The 18,689-nt window shown below is 35.9% G+C and overlaps 2 protein-coding genes across 2 annotated transcripts in view; both read left to right on the top strand.

The window, feature by feature from the left end:
• LOC128209003 (cysteine-rich motor neuron 1 protein-like) overlaps positions 1-12,546 on the top strand; it is a 52,093-nt gene extending 39,547 nt beyond the window's left edge. The window contains exons 4-8 of the mRNA XM_052912796.1: positions 5,322-5,444; positions 5,833-6,087; positions 6,251-6,442; positions 8,618-8,686; positions 9,091-12,546. Of these exons, the coding sequence (XP_052768756.1) occupies positions 5,322-5,444; positions 5,833-6,087; positions 6,251-6,442; positions 8,618-8,686; positions 9,091-9,578 (1,127 nt within the window). The 3' untranslated portion in view covers positions 9,579-12,546. The remainder of the gene's footprint in view (positions 1-5,321; positions 5,445-5,832; positions 6,088-6,250; positions 6,443-8,617; positions 8,687-9,090) is intronic.
• A 1,722-nt stretch (positions 12,547-14,268) lies between these two features.
• LOC128209762 (NF-kappa-B inhibitor cactus-like) lies at positions 14,269-18,469 on the top strand. The gene is made up of 5 exons (XM_052913960.1): positions 14,269-14,951; positions 15,933-16,285; positions 16,480-16,568; positions 16,890-17,114; positions 17,414-18,469. The coding sequence occupies exons 1-5, from the start codon at positions 14,446-14,448 to the stop codon at positions 17,468-17,470; spliced, it is 1,230 nt and encodes a 409-aa protein (XP_052769920.1). The 5' UTR covers positions 14,269-14,445; the 3' UTR covers positions 17,471-18,469.
• Positions 18,470-18,689: the final 220 nt, after the last annotated feature.

Genomic DNA, 18,689 nt, shown 5'->3' on the forward strand with positions numbered 1-18,689 from the left:
AGCAGTGATTGAGCATATTTTATGTATCAAAGGGAATGTATTACCAGGGAGCAAGCTAATACACCAGCAAAAAATCCATATTTGTGCAGTTTGCATTTGTTTCACATAAAGCAGCCAAATAAATTATAACCTAAAATTAAATTACAATCTCTGAAGTGCCAAAACCTTACTGTTTAAAATTGCTTCTGGGGCTGAACAAATTGACTGTCTATTTGTTTTTAAAAGTGCATTTTTTTATTAGTTTATTTACAAGTATGTTTATTTGCAATATAGTAAAATGATTTGTTGTACGTTTAGTGCAGTCACTTCTCACTCGCATGTCCCTGGCTCGATTCCACGCCTGGAGAAAAGTCTATGAGTTTAGTTGGGTACAGGCAGCTGCAAGCCAAACAAGTTCGTGGCTAATACTTCCTGGTACTCTGGTTCCCCCCACAGCACATGATCACATTCTTCCATAACATCATTCCAAAGAGCATGGTTAATGTAGTTATAACTAGTTTCACAACTATTTTAAAGTATAATCAGTTGAAGATCCCGTGCAATTACAAAAGTATATAAACATGTTTATTTTTATTCAATTGTATTTTTCTAAAATTTATTTAGAAGAATGTCTGCATCACCATTGTATCTGAGCCAGAATTCTATGGTTGCCAAGGAAACCGGTCAATAAAGGAGGAAGGCCATTCATCCACTGCAAGCCTGGGTTATGAATGGGGAGTGCTGATGAACTTTAGATTGAAAATTAATTGTCAGAGAATGTGTGGGCTTATCAAGATATTTCAGACAAGAATCCTCTGTTACCTGGGATTGTCAGGGAATATTTTAATTGAGATATTGCATTTATGTACAGGTCAGATTTGGATTTAAGTGTTTCTGTTAATTCCATGATGATTTAACCCAGTTTATCCCAGTAGTATGTTATAAAAATGCAAGGATTTTTGCCATAAAAAAAAGAAAGATAGATAGAAAGGTTGAAAATAAACTGGCAAAAATGAATGAATGAAATTGTAACTATATCTTAAGATTAGACTTGCTTCAATTCAGAAAATATCTACCCAATGTTCATGCTTTCTTGATATCGACCTTCAGCATTTTAAAAGCAACTTGGTTGACTTGGTCATCATAGCTCAGGCAATTGAGAGATTAGAATTGTCTTGGATCTTTGGATCAAGGTCATCACTAAAGCATTTGACTGCAAGCATCATGGAGCTGATACCTTTTGTAAGGTCAATTTTATTGCTGCTACTTTTTCTGTTTCATTTGTTTTCTGGTTTTAACCTAATCCTTTTCTTGACATTAGATAACCATTGTCCAAGATTGAGTGCTTTTGTTGACCTTCAGATAAGAGATGTTGATCCCTGTGCATTACACATTCAGGATGTTTTCCTCTGTTAATCATGCAGGGTTTTCAATTTAAAGATGTGTTGCCAAGTATCTTTCACCTCTAAAATACTTAAATTGTGAGTTTGCAAGTGTTTGATGTTCTCAGTAATTAGATTGTGATGTTTTTGGCAGCTGCTATATAAGCATTTCTCCAGACCTGTACACCCACACATGCAAATATTTGGGTACTGTGTACCTTAATAACAACTGCATTTGTCATCATCAGTCGCATGCCCTCATCTTCCACCAGGACAGTATCTGTGATAATGAAACAGTCATATTGTTTGCATTCTTTCAATTAATCAGGCATCAGTAGTTTTTTCGCATGTTTGCTATAATAATAAATGAGTGTAATCATTAATATTCATCAGTACAGACTGGGTGATTTATGAGGTTTCATTCTCTGCAGCCAAATTTTATTCCTGTGTTTACAACAGATATATTGGGATACTGTATCAGTTCAGTTCGTCAGAAATGTCAGCAATGTCAATATGAACTGACCCAGCCAAGCCCAATTATCTGATAGCTTCATTTATCTGGAATTGTAATTACCTATGAAGATAGATCCTGGAATTGCATCAAAGGCTTTACAATTTGTAGGCACCAAAGTCTCAGCAAAGGACACTTAACATGTCTTTTTCTTGGAATCTTTGTTAATTGGTTGCATATACAGCTTCCACTTGTTACATTATTTTTTTACAATTTTTTTCTTTGGTATCAAGAGCAACAACTTGGCTATTCCCTAGATTTACAAGTCCTATGACAACTGTTTTCAGAGTCTCAGAAATATGACAAGTAGACCAACCTCAGAACCACCTCAGAAACATGTGACTGTTTCCTACAAGGTTGTCTGGATAAACTATATATCAAAGATAGGTCACAATTTTGTACTTCAGAATGTTTTGTTGTGTACTTCAGAATGTCTTGTTGTGCACGTAGCCTGTTTGAAACACCTTGAAAACTGACTCACAGTCCTCATTGGCACTCAGCCCCAGCTGCAAAACAGCCCAATTACCAGGAATTGCTAGAAAAACAGACAATTTAATTAAATTATCAAGATTAAGAACCAGTAATTGCAGGAAATAAGGTGGAATAAAATTTGAATAGAAAACTATATTTGTTGTGACATATTGGCTACAGCTGTGGAAGATCAGGACCATTGAGTTTGGGGTATTTTTAGCCAGAATGTCATATAACTGCCAGAGACCGGTTGATAGGTCTGAAGACCAATTAAAAGTTAATTCTGGGGAGGCAAACTGTCTTATCAGTTGGATATTCCTGGCTATCTGCTAAGTAATTAGTGACTGCATCAGTGGCTGATAGGAACTTGGAAACACAGAGGGCAGTATGGTGTTCAGACCAGTGTGTCTAGACAATAAACATGTAACATTGTCTGTGTGTAATGCCATCACAAGTTCATGTGTTTGCCTCTATCATTCCAAGGTTGTTTTCTTTTGATCTAGTCTTTTTTGCTTATAGTTGTATATCTGTGTTTCTAGCCTGATATAGACCAGACTTCAAGAGAAGGGAAATTCTGCATACTTTTAACCTTACTCTATTGAAGGCTCAATGTTCAATTCTCCAGCACAAAAACTCATTGGATAAAGGTTTAAATCTCTTGTTTATACACTATGTAACAAAACAAAGACAAAAAGCAATTGGAATTTACTGATTCAATCATAGAGATCCTAATTGGGACTCATAAACAATTACCAAGAATAATTGTCATGACTTGTTTAAAACTTTTGTATATGCCCATGTATAGGACACATTTTTTCCCCTAGAAATTCCAAGAAAACAATGCCTGCGTCTTATCTATGGTATAAGGTTTCTGACAAACAAACAAAAAAACAAAAAACAACAAAAAAAAGTCATTTTCAGACCGAATCTGACTCCTCAGATAAATGAATGGGGGAAAAAGAGTTTGTTTACTTAATTTCAAAGGGACATAACTCACATTGCCTCGATTAAGTTATATCGACAGTGTAAATCGGGATATGATGAGTAAAAAAGAAGCGTTAATTATATAAAGAATTATTGGTGTTGGAATTGTAAATAATGTTGCTGTCATCATTAAATAGCTTCTCAAAATGGCAAAACAACAGTTAAGTGAATTTGACTGATGACAATCCTGCAAGTTATTGTTATAGAACAACATTTGCCATTCCCTGGAAATAGCTGATAGTACTTGTGTCTGTACCCAAATATTAAGGCTTGTCCCTAGCTTAGGTAACTGTTTTATTGTGAAGGCATTACTGATTTATTTTTCTGTCTTGTTGCACTTGAGAGTATCAATTATCATAATTTAAACCAGAAGTCAGAAACCTATATATTACCTCAGAGCAATTCAGTTCTGGGTTCCAATTTAAATTCCTATGAGGTGGTTTGTTTTTATAGGAGAAAATGCCAACAAATTGCCTGTAATAGATTTAGCAGTTGATGATGCAAGTGTTATGTGGCTTTGAAATCGAGGAAGCTATTTTGATATATGATGAATTGTTTTTGCAGCAGAGGCGCAGAGGTATAAGTATTTTTACGGCAGTATCAATTGATGATGCACACACCCTGTTGCCGGTTGGAATGTGCAGCTGCCTATATGTTCGTATACAAGTTCTGATGATCTTCTGTGCATTCTGAGTCAAAAGTGTTTTGATAACTTCTGATTTTCAGTCAATATATTGTTTGCTAATGGAATGTGAAAGCTAACTTTCCTCCTTTGACATGCAGGTATGTCTTTCTGCCAAAAAATGAAACCTCTTCCATATATTCCATTATAATTCCTGCAGGACAGACATAGTTATATGTGTGTCAACAGATAGCTGAAAGTAGACAGCACTTCATGACCACTGGTCAGTCTTCCAGTGACCACTGGTCAGTCTTCCACTACCAGACTATTCTTCCCTTATTCAGTCACAGTAGCTGCCAGACAGGTTATCAAAATCTCAAATGGCCTGACAACACTTCTTGGCATATAGCTTTACAGTATACAGTAGTCTTCCACTTCAAGCAGGGTTCACAGTAGACACATGACACCGGCTATCAGGCAGGCTATCAGGCAGCCTGGTGCTGACAGACAGTGGTGGAGTCAATCAGGGAACCAGTGTGATTTTCTCTCACCTCTCTCTCAGTCTGTCAGCACTCTGTCTATCATGGTTCAACATCTGGCCGTAGTGATATATTGTCTCCTGGTTAAAGGAAAATGACAGGTCTCTAATTCCTATGTCTACAGAGACCATAGTCCCGTTTTCATCATTTCTTCAATGACACATTGTTGTTTAACATTTTAACTGTTATGCAGGGTGGATGGAATAGTTTCTTACATGGTAGACAGTTCATTGTTCCAAGAATTTGGAAAAAAAATAGTATTGTTCCAAGAATTTGTAATAAAAGCATTCCTTAAATTTTTCAATTACAACACAGCTCTGCAATAAGTTCATGGATTCTTCTGGTAGAGTTATCTTGCCTGATCAGCGGTCCTTAATTTTGGCAAATGATGGATAGAAATAGATGTTGATCTTGCACTTGAGTGGAGAATGTGTCAGTTATTGGCCAACTGCTGGGTAAACATGGCTGACATGGCCAGTATATACAGAGATGACACATGACAAGATAGTGTGATGTCAGACCAGTTACAAGGCAAATACCTGCTTCTGATATATGATAGAATTTATCCTCTTGGCAAAATCATTTTAGATTTTACAACAAATAGGAATGATTGCAGTACATAATGAATTATCAAAATGTTATCTTCAAGATTGTTTGTGTTTGAATATCAAAGTCAAACTGTATCTATAAAAAGGATGCAAAATGGCAGTATTTTTAAAATGAATAAAAACCAACTGTTTCCTTCAGTTTGTCCTGAGCAGCAATTGATAGTATGTTGAAGGTTTTGCTGGTTATTGAAGTAATGAAGTAATGATTCTCCCCTCTATTTGCAGCCCCAAGTGTTTACCCCGACCAGTCGTCTGACTCCTGCCCGAGCCTAGATATGTGTAACATCACCTGTCATTCCGGACTCCGACAAACTCCCGATGGCTGCCATGTCTGCAAGTGTAGACCAAGTAGGTGTTGGGTATCAGTGCTAAATACATATAATTTATTTCTATAAAAATGGCTAAAATATTTGTTGGATTTTGTCCCATGACCAACAAAGAACAGTGTGCAGTTTGCACCTCTTGTTTGCAGTGCTCCTGTAACATGTGAACAGTTCCGTTTCATGTGAATAGTGAGGATGTCAATTTGCAGTGTTCCTGTTTCATGTGAGGAGACAAGACATCTGTTTGATGTGCTCCTGTTTCATGTGAGCAGTGCAGACATTTTTTTGCAGTGCTCCTGTTTCATTTGAGCAGTGTTTGCAGTGTTATATATGTAATAATTAAATGTGTAATATAACCAGGCAGCCCGTTGGTGATAATTTGTTGTTTATTTCAGTCTTTATTTAATTTCCAGGACTGTGTTTCCAAGACTGTCGGTATGGCTACATTTTTGATGAGTTTGGCCAGGAGACTTGTGACTGCCATGCCATACCTCCCTCCTGCCCTGCTCTGGACGCCTGCTCCAAAGACTGTAACCATGGTTACCGCGCCAGCAAGAAGGGTTGCCCTAAATGTCGTTGTAACAAGTGCTCACCACTCAACTGCAGCAGGAAGTGTAGCCATGGGTACCAGACAGACAGATTTGGATGCGAAGTGTGCAAATGTCAAGGTAACCTATTTAGGACTTCTTAATTCTCATTAAATAAAAGGAGAAATAAAATATTGAAATAATAGGTGCTCTATATTTATTTTTTTATTTAGGGGAAATATAATTCATGAACATAAATTATTTATAACAACCTTTCAAATCAATTATCAATTATCAACTGCAGAGTTGTTGTGGGAGCGAAACTGCACTGTCAACATAACAGAGTACCGGCCTGGTCAGTTGTGGACGACGGAGGACTGTCACTCGTGCAGGTGCACCCATGATGGCTCCGTCACATGTCAGCCAGTCATGTGTCCTGTACAGACATGCCTGTTTATGGTGAACCGGGCAGAAGAATGCTGCCCTGTCTGTCTCAGTAAGTTGATAGCTATATACTCTTCAGTAACAAACACATTTTAATATGCATTGTGAAAACATACCCTAAAATCATTAGACTTTTTAAGCTTATGAAAGAAAAATTTATGATTGTTAATGGCAGAACAAACACACTGGTGCACATAATTGGTAATTTAATTATTGCGTTTATCATAAATTTATTTAACCATATTTCTGCAATAAAGCAATAATGTTTAAAAGGAATATGTCTGTCTCACAGCAACGACTTTTTCAATAAAAACAGCCAGACACAGGAAACTGTTCCCTGGATTGATGTTTTGTTCTGGTCTGCCAGATATAACATTTCATGACATAGTAGTTAATTGTAATCATGGCTGGTATTTCTCGCTTTGACAAAAGTATTTTGTGCCCAGTTTTCTGAATGTGGGAGATGTGTTAAATACAGGACACTGCCAGTTTCACAATTTATCCTCTTTAATTAACTTTTACAGCTTTATGATTTATATGTGCTGACTGCACCTATATAATTTGCAAGTTATTTTCCTGTCAGTCTACATGTTACGTAATTATGGCTTTTCAACAGCTGAACTAACAACATTGCAAGATGAAGGCATGAGGCCATACAAATAATATGTTCTTGATATTCACTTTTAAATTTAGTGATATGCCCTCTAGCAAGCCCTGATTACCTTGTCTGTTTTTCAAAGAAAATTTGTAAAGGAAATGTTAAAGCCTTTGTGTCTGCTACTGCAGCATCAATGTACACATGTTGTGTCATGAGCGTCCATTGCTGCATCTTTGTACACATGATACACATGTTGTGTCATGAGCGTCCATTGCTGCATCTTTGTACACATGATACACATGTTGTGTCATGAGCACCTGCTGTGGCATTCTTGTACACATGATACACATGTTGTGTCATGAGCACCTGCTGTGGCATTCTTGTACACATGATACACATGTTGTGTCATGAGCACCTGCTGTGGCATTCTTGTACACATGATACACATGTTGTGTCATGAGCACCTGCTCTGGCATTCTTGTACACATGATACACATGTTGTGTCATGAGCACCTGCTGTGGCATTCTTGTACACATGATACACATGTTGTGTCATGAGCACCTGCTGTGGCATTCTTGTACACATGTTGTGTCATGAGCACCTGCTGTGGCATTCTTGTACACATGATACACATGTTGTGTCATGAGCACCTGCTGTGGCATTCTTGTACACATGATACACATGTTGTGTCATGAGCACCTGCTGTGGCATTCTTGTACACATGATACACATGTTGGTTTATCCCCTTTTATATCTATACAAGGACAACAACCCCAGACAAGCATTGCACTCTCTAAGTTTTAATTCAATGTGAATCCTAAGAGCATAGAACCCAACAACCAAATAAAACTCAAACCTCTGGCCTTTCTTCTTGATTTAAGTTATCTCTGAATATATAAAATAGCTAACTTTACTGTTTATTGTGTGGGTAAACTCCCACAAAGTATCATTATGATGAAAAAACAAGCCAATTTGGCCGTAGGTTTCACAAGTAGATGGGTTATTTTCCTGTGTGGCTGTATTGAGGTATGCAAATTTGATCAGGAGATATGAATGATCACAATATAACTGCATAATTGCATCATTAACTTTGGGCTGTGATGAAGATGTTATAATTTAGCCTATCTATTGAACACACCTCATACATTGACAGTGCTATAGAGTTTCTGATTATAGTAATGCATCAACTATTTTTCTGGGAACCCCTGTCAGTGCTGTGTACAGACATGTAATCCATCAGTTCGGATAGTTTGTTATTTGTATAAGATACCGTAATTGAAGGTGAAACTTTAAAAGTTTAAGTGATTAAGCATTATTTTAAAATTGCACGAAATCACAGCCATCAATCAAATAAATAATGTTTAATGAACCAAAAGGAAAAAGTATTTCAGGTGCAAATACAATGTGATTTGAAAATTACCGTTTAAACAACCGTGGCATTTTTTGTGCGTATAATAAAGAACAATATGTCAATACGAAGCATTGTTCTCATTTAAATGTAATCTATATAAAATATATTGTTTAAAGATTCTTACATATACAGATATGTATAGGTAATTGCACAGAAATATGGCAACGGTGGCATTAATATTGTTAAACTACCAGTGTCTATTTCTCTTTTTTTTCAGATGTATCCATCACACATGTTAGCTCCAAAGGCCAACCCACTGACAGACATGAGGAACAGACAACTCACAGTATGTGAAGACAATATTTTTTGTATCAAAGACAAATCTGATATCTTTGGTTTACGGAGTATTTGAGAAGTTACTCTTAACAGTATTTCGTACATCCATTATTATAAAGGGAGATAAGATACCTTTGGTTAATCAAGTATATGAGGAGTAGTTATCTTTTCAGTATTTCGTACATCCACTATTATGAAGGGAGATAAGATACCTTTGGTTAACGGAGTATATGAGGAATAGTTACCCTTAAAGTATTTCTCTCATCCACTATTATTTACTTGTACTATGAGAAGTGATGCACTTAACCATTGTCTGATTCTTAGTTTTGCATGGCTTAAAACTCCCTTATCACTTATAGTCGCTCATATATTGCTTCATGTTTTGATTCCAATACTCAATGTTGTATGTTTCAGTGACATCGACTTCAAAGGGGGTGGACCATGCAGCCCTGGCAGACATGGAGCGGAAGTATGTGATCTCGCTGGCAGCGGTTGGCACACTGATGATGATTTTGCTCATCCTCGTCTTTGTCCTGCTCTACCTGAAGTTGAAGCAGCGGCACCAGGCGAGCTGGAGCGTCGCGGGCCAGGACACATACTGCAAGTGTCCACTCTTCATTGGCCACTCACCAACGCTACAGCATAAATATAATATAAACACTGACCTCCATCCTGTGGGCAAAATAGGGTTTGAAACCCCTATCATGAGAAAATTTGAGAAAACTTTCATTGACACTGCTTTGAAATCAGACTCTACTCCTGAGGAGCGGAAAAGTTTCATTGAAAAAGACAATGGTGCAGATGAGCATGAACATAAAAATGTGAAAGACTTCATAAATGAAGATGATGGTGTTGAAAATATTGAATCGAAGTGCAAGTATAAAGACTGGGCAGATGTATGAGAGTCTGCCCTGAGAATGTAGAACAATACTACACAGGACCAGATTGTCTGTCATATAGCAGCTAAACTGTGTTCATACTAGTGAACTGTTGCCATTTATAGAAAGGTCACCCCCCCCCCCCTCTGCAACTGTTTTGGGGGTGGGGGTGCAAAGGTGGGGAATGTCGATTTTTATGATGCTGCATAACACAGTGTCTGATGCGGGGCTTAGCTCCCCCCAAACCCTTATTGCATACATGAGTTTGTAACTTAACTCAACCATAGATCTTCACACTTATGATCTGATAATAAAAAAGTTTTTTTCAATGTTTTTTACACCACTTCAATTATTTATAAAGGTGCTAATGTTGAAAGATGGTTTCTAGATTATGTATTTTTAAGTAGGTTTATATCATAGATAGCACACAAGCAAAGAGAGCTTATTTGATAAAAAGTTATCATTGGCCATCTCCCCTCAAACCAGATGCATAAATTATCCTAAATTATTGTTTTGTCTTCTCTTTGATGTGAGTTCAATTTTATACGAATTATACATCAGATAGGAACCTATTTGATTGAGTATTTTCTATTGATTAGTGTAGAGGAGTAACCTGAAGTGGTTCACATGTAATATATTGTTATGTAACATGATGTGTAAATATTGCAATGTTTTCTAATTTATGGTCTGCCATGACATCCATTTGAATCATGTATCGCCGTTGAATCTCCATATCTGTAGCTAATTGTTTGTTTACTCTATAACATGGACCAGTCAAGTATTGTTCCTAATATTTTGCTATCTTATGACACACAATTTTGTCAATGCACATGAAGGTTTTATTTTCCATATCTGTATCTCAAAATTTAGCTGATGTTGTGTGATATTGCAAATTTTGTTTTAACAACAGGCCTTGCTGAAGAATGAACAATACTATTGAAAAGTGGCAAGTATTGTTCACTGAACACCACGAGACTCAATGAGTTACAGATATTTGTTAAAAATTGAGGTGAATAAATTTATTTATACATACAGTAACTGTTTTTAAGCCCTTAAATGATGATAAGATTGACATGTACTCCCTGTGTAATTGTTTATGAAATCCACTGGTGAGAAACTAAAACACTATATTAAGGTATGCTTAATATTAAGCATTTTTTTCTGCTTAAATTAAATTTTGTATGGTATCTTAATACCGGTATTTACTTTATGTTTTTTCCCATAGTCATCACTAGCATTTGGGACTGAGTCAGTGTGTGATGTATTATTTGTGTAAATAATATTTTTGACTAAATTATGGTAATTGTCCTTAAAGACAGACATGATTGTGTAACTTGCCCAAGTGCTTACAGTGAGCCCTTGCCTTTCTGTGCATATCAACATTTGTTAAGGGTCACCTGATCTCCTTACACTGACCATTGGTTTTATTACAAATACAGGATGTTTATCAGATACATTCTGTTGTATTTGTAAGAAACAAATTATTGCCATAATGTATAAACCAGTGACTCTAAGTACTGAAGTCGGAAAGTTTAGGGAAATAAAGTGCTTAGAATTTATTTTTACGCCTCATGTCACATTATATGTGTCTTTAAACATGCAGAAAATGTACTGTAGACTGATACTAATGCATGAAATTATTTTTTGAGGTAAAAATATAAATTGTTTTTAATTTGTGAAATTCTTGCCCTGTAGTTTAGACCTTTAGTTTAAGACATCAGCTATATGTACTTTTTTCATCTAAAGTTAAAATATAATCTTGGGGTCCTACTAAAACTGTAAGTGTGGACTTACTAAGGTTTAGGCTTATTTTTAAACCATCAAATTGAAAAATAATTAGTAGATCACATATTTAGTTTAATACCAGGTTATTTAGGCTGTATGGTATGAAAGAATTACTAGGAAGAATTGAACAAGATGGTTAGATTAATGCTTTTGAGCTTGACTATTATATACATGAGCAAGTTGGCATTTTTACTTATTACTTCTATACCCTTCATTCAATTGACTTAAAACTTCACACAATTAGAACCATTTTGCAATTAGGTTACATAAAACCATTTCATCCTAAATACAGCAGGTTAAAGTTATTGGGCAAACGTGATTTTCAATAATTACTTTCTCATATGCCAAAAAAATTATTGTCAGTAGTTTCGCTAAAAATTAAGAAAAACAACATATAATTCTTTAAAGTCTCAAAACTCTTTAAAATGAGAACATAACACAACAACAATAATGTGGTTAGCTAGCTTGATCTTGTTATGAGATATTAATATGGAGTCCAGTATCAGCAAAAGTCGGTATGTACCTAGTTACAACTATTCTGGGATTGACTATGTACAGATGTTGTCTATACAATTTTACTACATATTCCCATTTATGGTATAGTGGGATTCTTCATGCAAGTTGCAACTATGTAATTAATTAGTTTGCACTTATTGTAATATTAAAAAAAATCATTAAAAAGAAACTAAATATAATGTTGTGACCCTTGACAAATGTTGGTGAGTGTATATTGTATTGTATTGTATGTGCTATATTGGTGCAGTATGTCAGTATTCATGTTCAGTCATATTCGAAATGTTGGAAGTACATATATAGGGCATTGTGTTGGAAAGTGTTTTAATATGTGTGCATCAGGTTCCACAAGTTACATTCTTGAAAATAGAAATGTCAGAATATTCCAAAAAATATTCCAAAAAAAATACCAGATTCATATCCAGTTGTTATACAACTGCATTATTAGTGGCAAAAAAGAATAAGAAAGCTTTTATTTTATATAGATCAAATGGTTATAAAATAAATGTATGAACAAAAACCTTTGCCTCTTATGTTTCTGTGGGCTGTTCAAACTGGAAATTATTTAAATTACAGTGATTTCGCAATACATGAAACGTATTTGTTGACATACCCATTTAAGTATTTTGTCACTGCGTTGAAAAACCCTGTTCATCATTGTACATATCAGAAATTGAATAAATGGAGAAATCATGACTGTTTTACTGATTTGTTGTTTTATGGTGTCACAATCTCCCTCTCCCTCTTGATGGCAGAGATGATGTATCATCTGTTGACCTGTGTGAGTGCGTATATATATATATATATATATATATATATATATATATATATATATATATATATATATATATATATATATATATATATATATATATATATATATATATATATATATATTTATATCAGATCAAATCAGATCAGAAGCGTGCTTCGTATATATACATGTAAGACAGTACGTGCATGCATTAACATGGAATTGCCTCAAAATTACTTACACTTTTACTACACTTGTATGTGTAAATGGATTTAAACATGATAATTCGGAAATTCCCATTTATGAATCAGTCAGGAAAATATTTTGGGGTTTCCTGATTATCGTGATTATTTTATAGTAATAATGGATGTGACAGAATATTTTAAAACCAGGAGGCTTGTGGTAAATTCTGGATAAAGATTGGCGTTGAACATGCGTTTACAATGTTCTGTTCAAGTGTTTTTTTCTGTGTCATTAATACAACAGTATCCAATCTTCACTGTGAGTCAAACTTGGTTCGTAAATTTGTACCAATGATATATTATATGGGACCAATACAACATCTAACCCACAGGTATTATAATTTATATAAAAGATACTTTAAGGCTGCACTCTCACAGATTGACTTTATTTGGCATTTTTTTTGTCAGGGAACATTTTTTTGCGTAATTGTTTGGAAAACAGTGAAACATCACAACTGACAAAAGATCAGATCGCAGTTATCATATATACGTTCGAAAATTGATGTGTTATGGCTAAACGCGTAATTACTAACGCTTTTAGAAAAATGGAATTGTTGGCAGTTTTCCAAACAGTTTAGAACTGTTCTATTGTGAGTTATCTTATATGACTGAATTGAAGGCATTGATATCAAAATTAGCTGATTCTCAGACAAAAAAAGTTAGAGAAGGTCAAGACTTTCAATCTGTGAGAGTGCAGTTTACGCCCCTGTTTGTGGTATACACTTGTAGTTTGGGCCTACATATGCCGGGACCATATATATCCTAGCTACTCCCAGCCTACATGTTTTTGCAATTGAACCTGAAATAGCCAACCAAAGCCTGCATTTGAAATTTGATAAAGACAGGTCATTTAAAGATTAGAATGCCCAATGCTACTCTGAGACATGGATCAGCATCTATAAGTTTGACACCTGTCATCGGGGAACGGTCATACAATCATTGAAGTGGTTCATCATACATGTATATATACCGTGAGTCTGATAAGTTTCCGAATCTCGGAGGAAAAAAAAAAGTTTGGTTGCACTCATCCTTGCCTGTCACTCTCTCGTATTTTTGTATGGTGGGGCAAATAAAATGCACACATGTCTGTATATGATGGTGATGCATGGGCGGGCGAGGATCTAAGCTAACTACACATGTGAGTCAGACCGAGATGGGGTAGGCAGTCAAATACCTCACCTTCCTCGTCCAGTTTTAGCGAAAGAAAATACGAAACTCAATTTATGATTTGATTAAACCTCACCGTATTCAACGAACATGTATGTTTTATAAATACCGATGCTTCGATGAAACCGTTTTTCAACGCTTTTAGTGTAATCCCTTTTAAATGTTGCTATAGAAATTAGTAGTATGTAGCCTTTCTGAGCACGAGTGCGTAACGGGAAATTCCCGAAGTTAAAAATAGAACTTAAAGACATGCGCATATACTGTTTCTGATGTGTTCTGGAAATCCCCAGTTATTGTTTAAACTGAATAATTTTCTTTCCTTTTGTGTTGCTGATTTAATGAATTTTCCATAAAGATTACCTCATACAGTATATACAGAGTTTTTACTTTCACTCGTGTCCACTTATTTTGAGAAATTTGGTGTGTAAACATGGATAATCGTGAATTGGAAACGGACGACATAGAAACTGACTGCGAGCCAATGTCAGAACCAGAACACATAACAGCGCTAAAAGGAAAGGATGGAGTCGCGCACAGATTTGCAAAAGATGCAATGGAGGACTGTGAAGCGAGGTTTGATTCTAGGTTTAGTTCTGGATATAAGAGTTTCGATTCCATTCCGAGTGGAGATTTACCAAGTGTGATAAACGAGGGGCGTTCATGCGATGACGAGGGCATGATTCCAGTTTCTACTCTTAAATCCCTTGAAGACCTTAAAATAACAGCAGATGCTTCAAAGACATTTAACAATGCGTCGAATTTACCTTCCAATGATGAAGGATTTGTTTCGCAGGAACTCAAATCGGGGGACATACTTATGTGTACTGGTGACAATGAAACATCTGTTTGTAAAAGTGAAAATGATGATAAAGAACGAATTGAACTGTATTTTCGGTTTGTGGATGAAAACTTTGAACAAGATGATGACGGAGATACGTAAGAATTTATTTATTTATTTATTATTATCGAAATCACCGGGAATTATACCACGGGAAACTCATACATATCTTGAAGTTATTTATCAGTTCATTGACACACCCTGAATATGTCACATGTGCTCGTATTGATCAATGCCTATGGCAAAGTTTATTTATCTTCTTTATGTATTTTTTATTTGGGAATCCCCCAAATTATGTTTGTTTAAAGGTATGCCAATGAAAACCAGTCATGCTTGAATTGAAGTAGTTGACTGTACACATCATGTGAATATATACACGTACAGTATTCTAGTATCATGATTTCTTCGGTAAGACGTGCAACTTCGCGTAAACATAGTTTGTTATGCAAGTAACCAAGCAATGAAGCTTATTTAAACAAGAATAAATGTAAATTGTAACCAGAAGAACAATGTTCCATGTCAAGTACTGCCTGTAGTATGATATAAAACAATGGGTTTACTAGTGATAATGAGAGTTCTTCGAAATAGTTCATTACTGATGATGATGATAATTATCATACAAAGTGTGTGTTTTTTTCAGTATAATTTAGAAGAATATATAATTGCCATTTAGTTGAATTAGTTTCCATCCAGTTAAACACAAAATTTGCCGCTCAAGTTTCTATTAACGTATGTAACGTTTAAACTATGGCATGCCACAATCAAATAATACTTAGTAAATTATTAAGCTAAAAATAAGTATGCGACATAAAAATAATTTAACGTGTTTTGTTTGTATTTGAATGAAAACATGTTACAATTTCGATTATTTCAAAACTGAATTAAAGTTCCACTAAAAAGGGTCCTTGAAAAAGTCACATCTGCCACAAAGCAATGAGGCAACACAAATACGACAAAGTCAGCTTCGCTATAAATCTTATGCAAAGCTATTTCATTATGCACGCATATAACTAATTGTAGAATAGAGCATTTTAACATTTTTCACGAAATGCGCATGTCTGTTTATTTGTTTTGAACAGGCGACTTCATACAGCCATCATCCAGTTACTGGAGGGTTATGCTCTGAACATCCTTCGATGGACGCCATGCCACTCTTTTCTGAACATCCGTAACAACTTTCTGCAGACTCCCCTCCACCTCACCGCCATCACCCGCCAACCGAACCTTGCCCGAAAACTCGTTACTTCCGGTGCACAGATTGAGCGCCGCGACCATCGAGGGAACACAGCCTTGCACGTGGCAAGCAAAGAGGGCTACACGGATGTGGCGGCCGTGCTGCTAGAACCCGTCACCTACGAGGAGACGCGGGAGAACATGGCCGGCATTCCCTTCCAGCAGATACCACAGAACCTTGAGGCCAGAAACTATGACGGTAAACTCGAGCATCTTGTCATCTATACGTTTCTTTCGTCAATTTATATTTTTGGCATAAGTTTCAAAATGTTATTTTTGATCGAGACTTTTATACACGCCTTAATTTAAGACTAATACTTATACATGGTAACTTGGGTAAGCTTCTAAGATTTTGTTTTATGAAATCACTGTATGTGTTGTACCTATTTGCAGGTCAGGTGTGTGTTCACCTTGCGGCGGAGGGAGGCCATATTGACACATTGAACCTACTGCTGGTTAAAGGTGCCGATGTTAACTGCAGGGTAAGATATATACGTCGTCTGTAAGGCCGGTTATTTATATGTCTTTCGTAAGGTATATGGTGCTTTAATTTCGGAAAAGTAGGAATTACAGAACAATATTTCCCTCGTTATTAGCAATCACAGTGTACTGGTGTATATATTACAAGTGATCGAAGACATATATGGGTATAAGGAATTTTGCTACCTATATACATAGTTATAGACAAATGGAAAACAGACACACCTAGGTTTTCACTACATGCTCATGCGGTTAAAGGGTTTTTAAGATCACTTTGTGATCATATGTGGTCTAAACCCTGGTTATATTTCTGTTCTATGTAGGACGGAAAGAGCGGACGGACGGTACTTCACTACGCGGCGGAGTCTGGGCACGAGCCACTGTTCCAGTACCTGTTGAGCGTAACCAGCGTGGACATCAACTGCCGGACGTACGGGCGCCTCACCCCAATCATGTTAGCCCGGGGGCGAGGACACACGGCCTTAGTACGCCTGCTCAAGGAGAGGGGAGCTACGGATGACAGTGTCGAGTCGGAGGAGGAGGAAATGGTACGTTTTAACTCCGACAATTGCAATTCGGATTTTTACCAGTGATTTTTGGTCAAGTGCTTTCTTTATGATACAGTCTGAATTAGTTAAGTCCGATTTAAAATACATTTCCTAGGCTCCATGGTTATATATATAAAAGGAAGAAAAAGTGTCGCACAGCTGTTTGTACTTGGCCCCGGGCGAGGGGTGGATAACCTTGAAGTGGTCTTCAATCAACTGTAAAAGTGAATTAAATAAAGATAACTAAATGATGAATACTTTGCATTCTAAGGTCTTTTAACTTGCCTGTGTGTTTTTAGTATTTTCAGAAAGAGGAACCCGATGACTATAAGATTGCGGGAAACCCCGTAAACTGACAGAATTGACGTCATGAAGATTATGAAACAACTGGTTACGTCGTCGGAACGTCCGCGGGCCAAGTTTGTAGTGGAATTCCCTGACAAAATATTCGTCATTTGGAGAGAAGAGCGTATGGAAAAACTTTCCGTAAACATACACCATTATCTATATAGATGTATATATAGCTAGAGGCACCGAAAATGACAGAACATTTCCACAAATCATTTCTGTTTTTTATACTACAACACAACAGTTACTTCACATTTTAAATTGTTGGTACTTTTTCATTTTATCTAAATTGCTACTTTCTAGATGAATATTGCTTCTAAAAGTCCTATGGGACACGGGCAGTCATAGACAGTGGATACTATTTTCTATTGCGCATATATTCACGACTGATTAAAACTTAACCTGTGTCTTGAATACATATTTTGTCACGTGTATCGCCCAAATACGATCTACTCATTAAGAGCTCTATGCCAGGATGGATTTTTGCATACATTAGTTTAACATTCACTTTGTACATTATTGTATGCTTGAATTTTGTAATATGTAATACTAATAGTTTACTACTAGCAGTAGAACAGTGATACAGTAAGAGTTGAATTTGCAGTGTTGTTTATTTGTATAAACAGTTTATGAACCATGTCTATACCAATAACTGTTTTAACTTAATTACAACTGGTCACATTATGACATTATCTGCGATCTGTGCGACAGGCATAGTTTCCTTGTTCGTGCGGTGTAATTAGTATTTTTAACGCTTTGTTTCTTTATTTCATTGCTGGTTACAAGGAAAAGCATGATGTTTGATGTGAATTTTAATGATAAATTGGTCACTCTCATTACTCGACGTGTACAGAATTTTTATGTGTATCATTTAACGTTCATTAATAATTATTTATGTCAATTTATGATATAATCTTAAAAACAAGTATTTAATTTAACGTTATCGGATCTTATTTTCTGTTCTGTTCATTTTATTTAATAAATGTCAATAAAAAATTCTTGTCTTATTATTTATTTGCCCTGCGTTTTTTAAGGCTGACAGCACATGGACAGTCACATGTTTTTGCTTTGTATCCCATCTATATCATGGTACATACATAATCTGGGAACCACCTGGCACAAGTTCACTACTGTTAGTTACTGCTAGCCTTGACTGAACGCACGGCAGGTGTAGAATTGTTTGTTTTATGACATCATTTTAACATATTGCTATGATGCTTGTCATGC

Source organism: Mya arenaria, chromosome 11, assembly GCF_026914265.1.
Source record: "Mya arenaria isolate MELC-2E11 chromosome 11, ASM2691426v1".
Classification (NCBI taxonomy): domain Eukaryota; kingdom Metazoa; phylum Mollusca; class Bivalvia; order Myida; family Myidae; genus Mya; species Mya arenaria.

What these genes read in the sequence shown, in the direction of transcription:
- LOC128209762 (XM_052913960.1), top strand. Translation starts at nt 14,446, where the DNA reads ATGGATAATCGTGAATTGGAAACGGACGACATAGAAACTGACTGCGAG. An exon ending in TGAGGCCAGAAACTATGACG is followed by an intron (nt 16,286 to 16,479) that starts GTAAACTCGAGC and finishes ACCTATTTGCAG; the next exon opens with GTCAGGTGTGTGTTCACCTT. An exon ending in AGTCGGAGGAGGAGGAAATG is followed by an intron (nt 17,115 to 17,413) that starts GTACGTTTTAAC and finishes GTGTGTTTTTAG; the next exon opens with TATTTTCAGAAAGAGGAACC.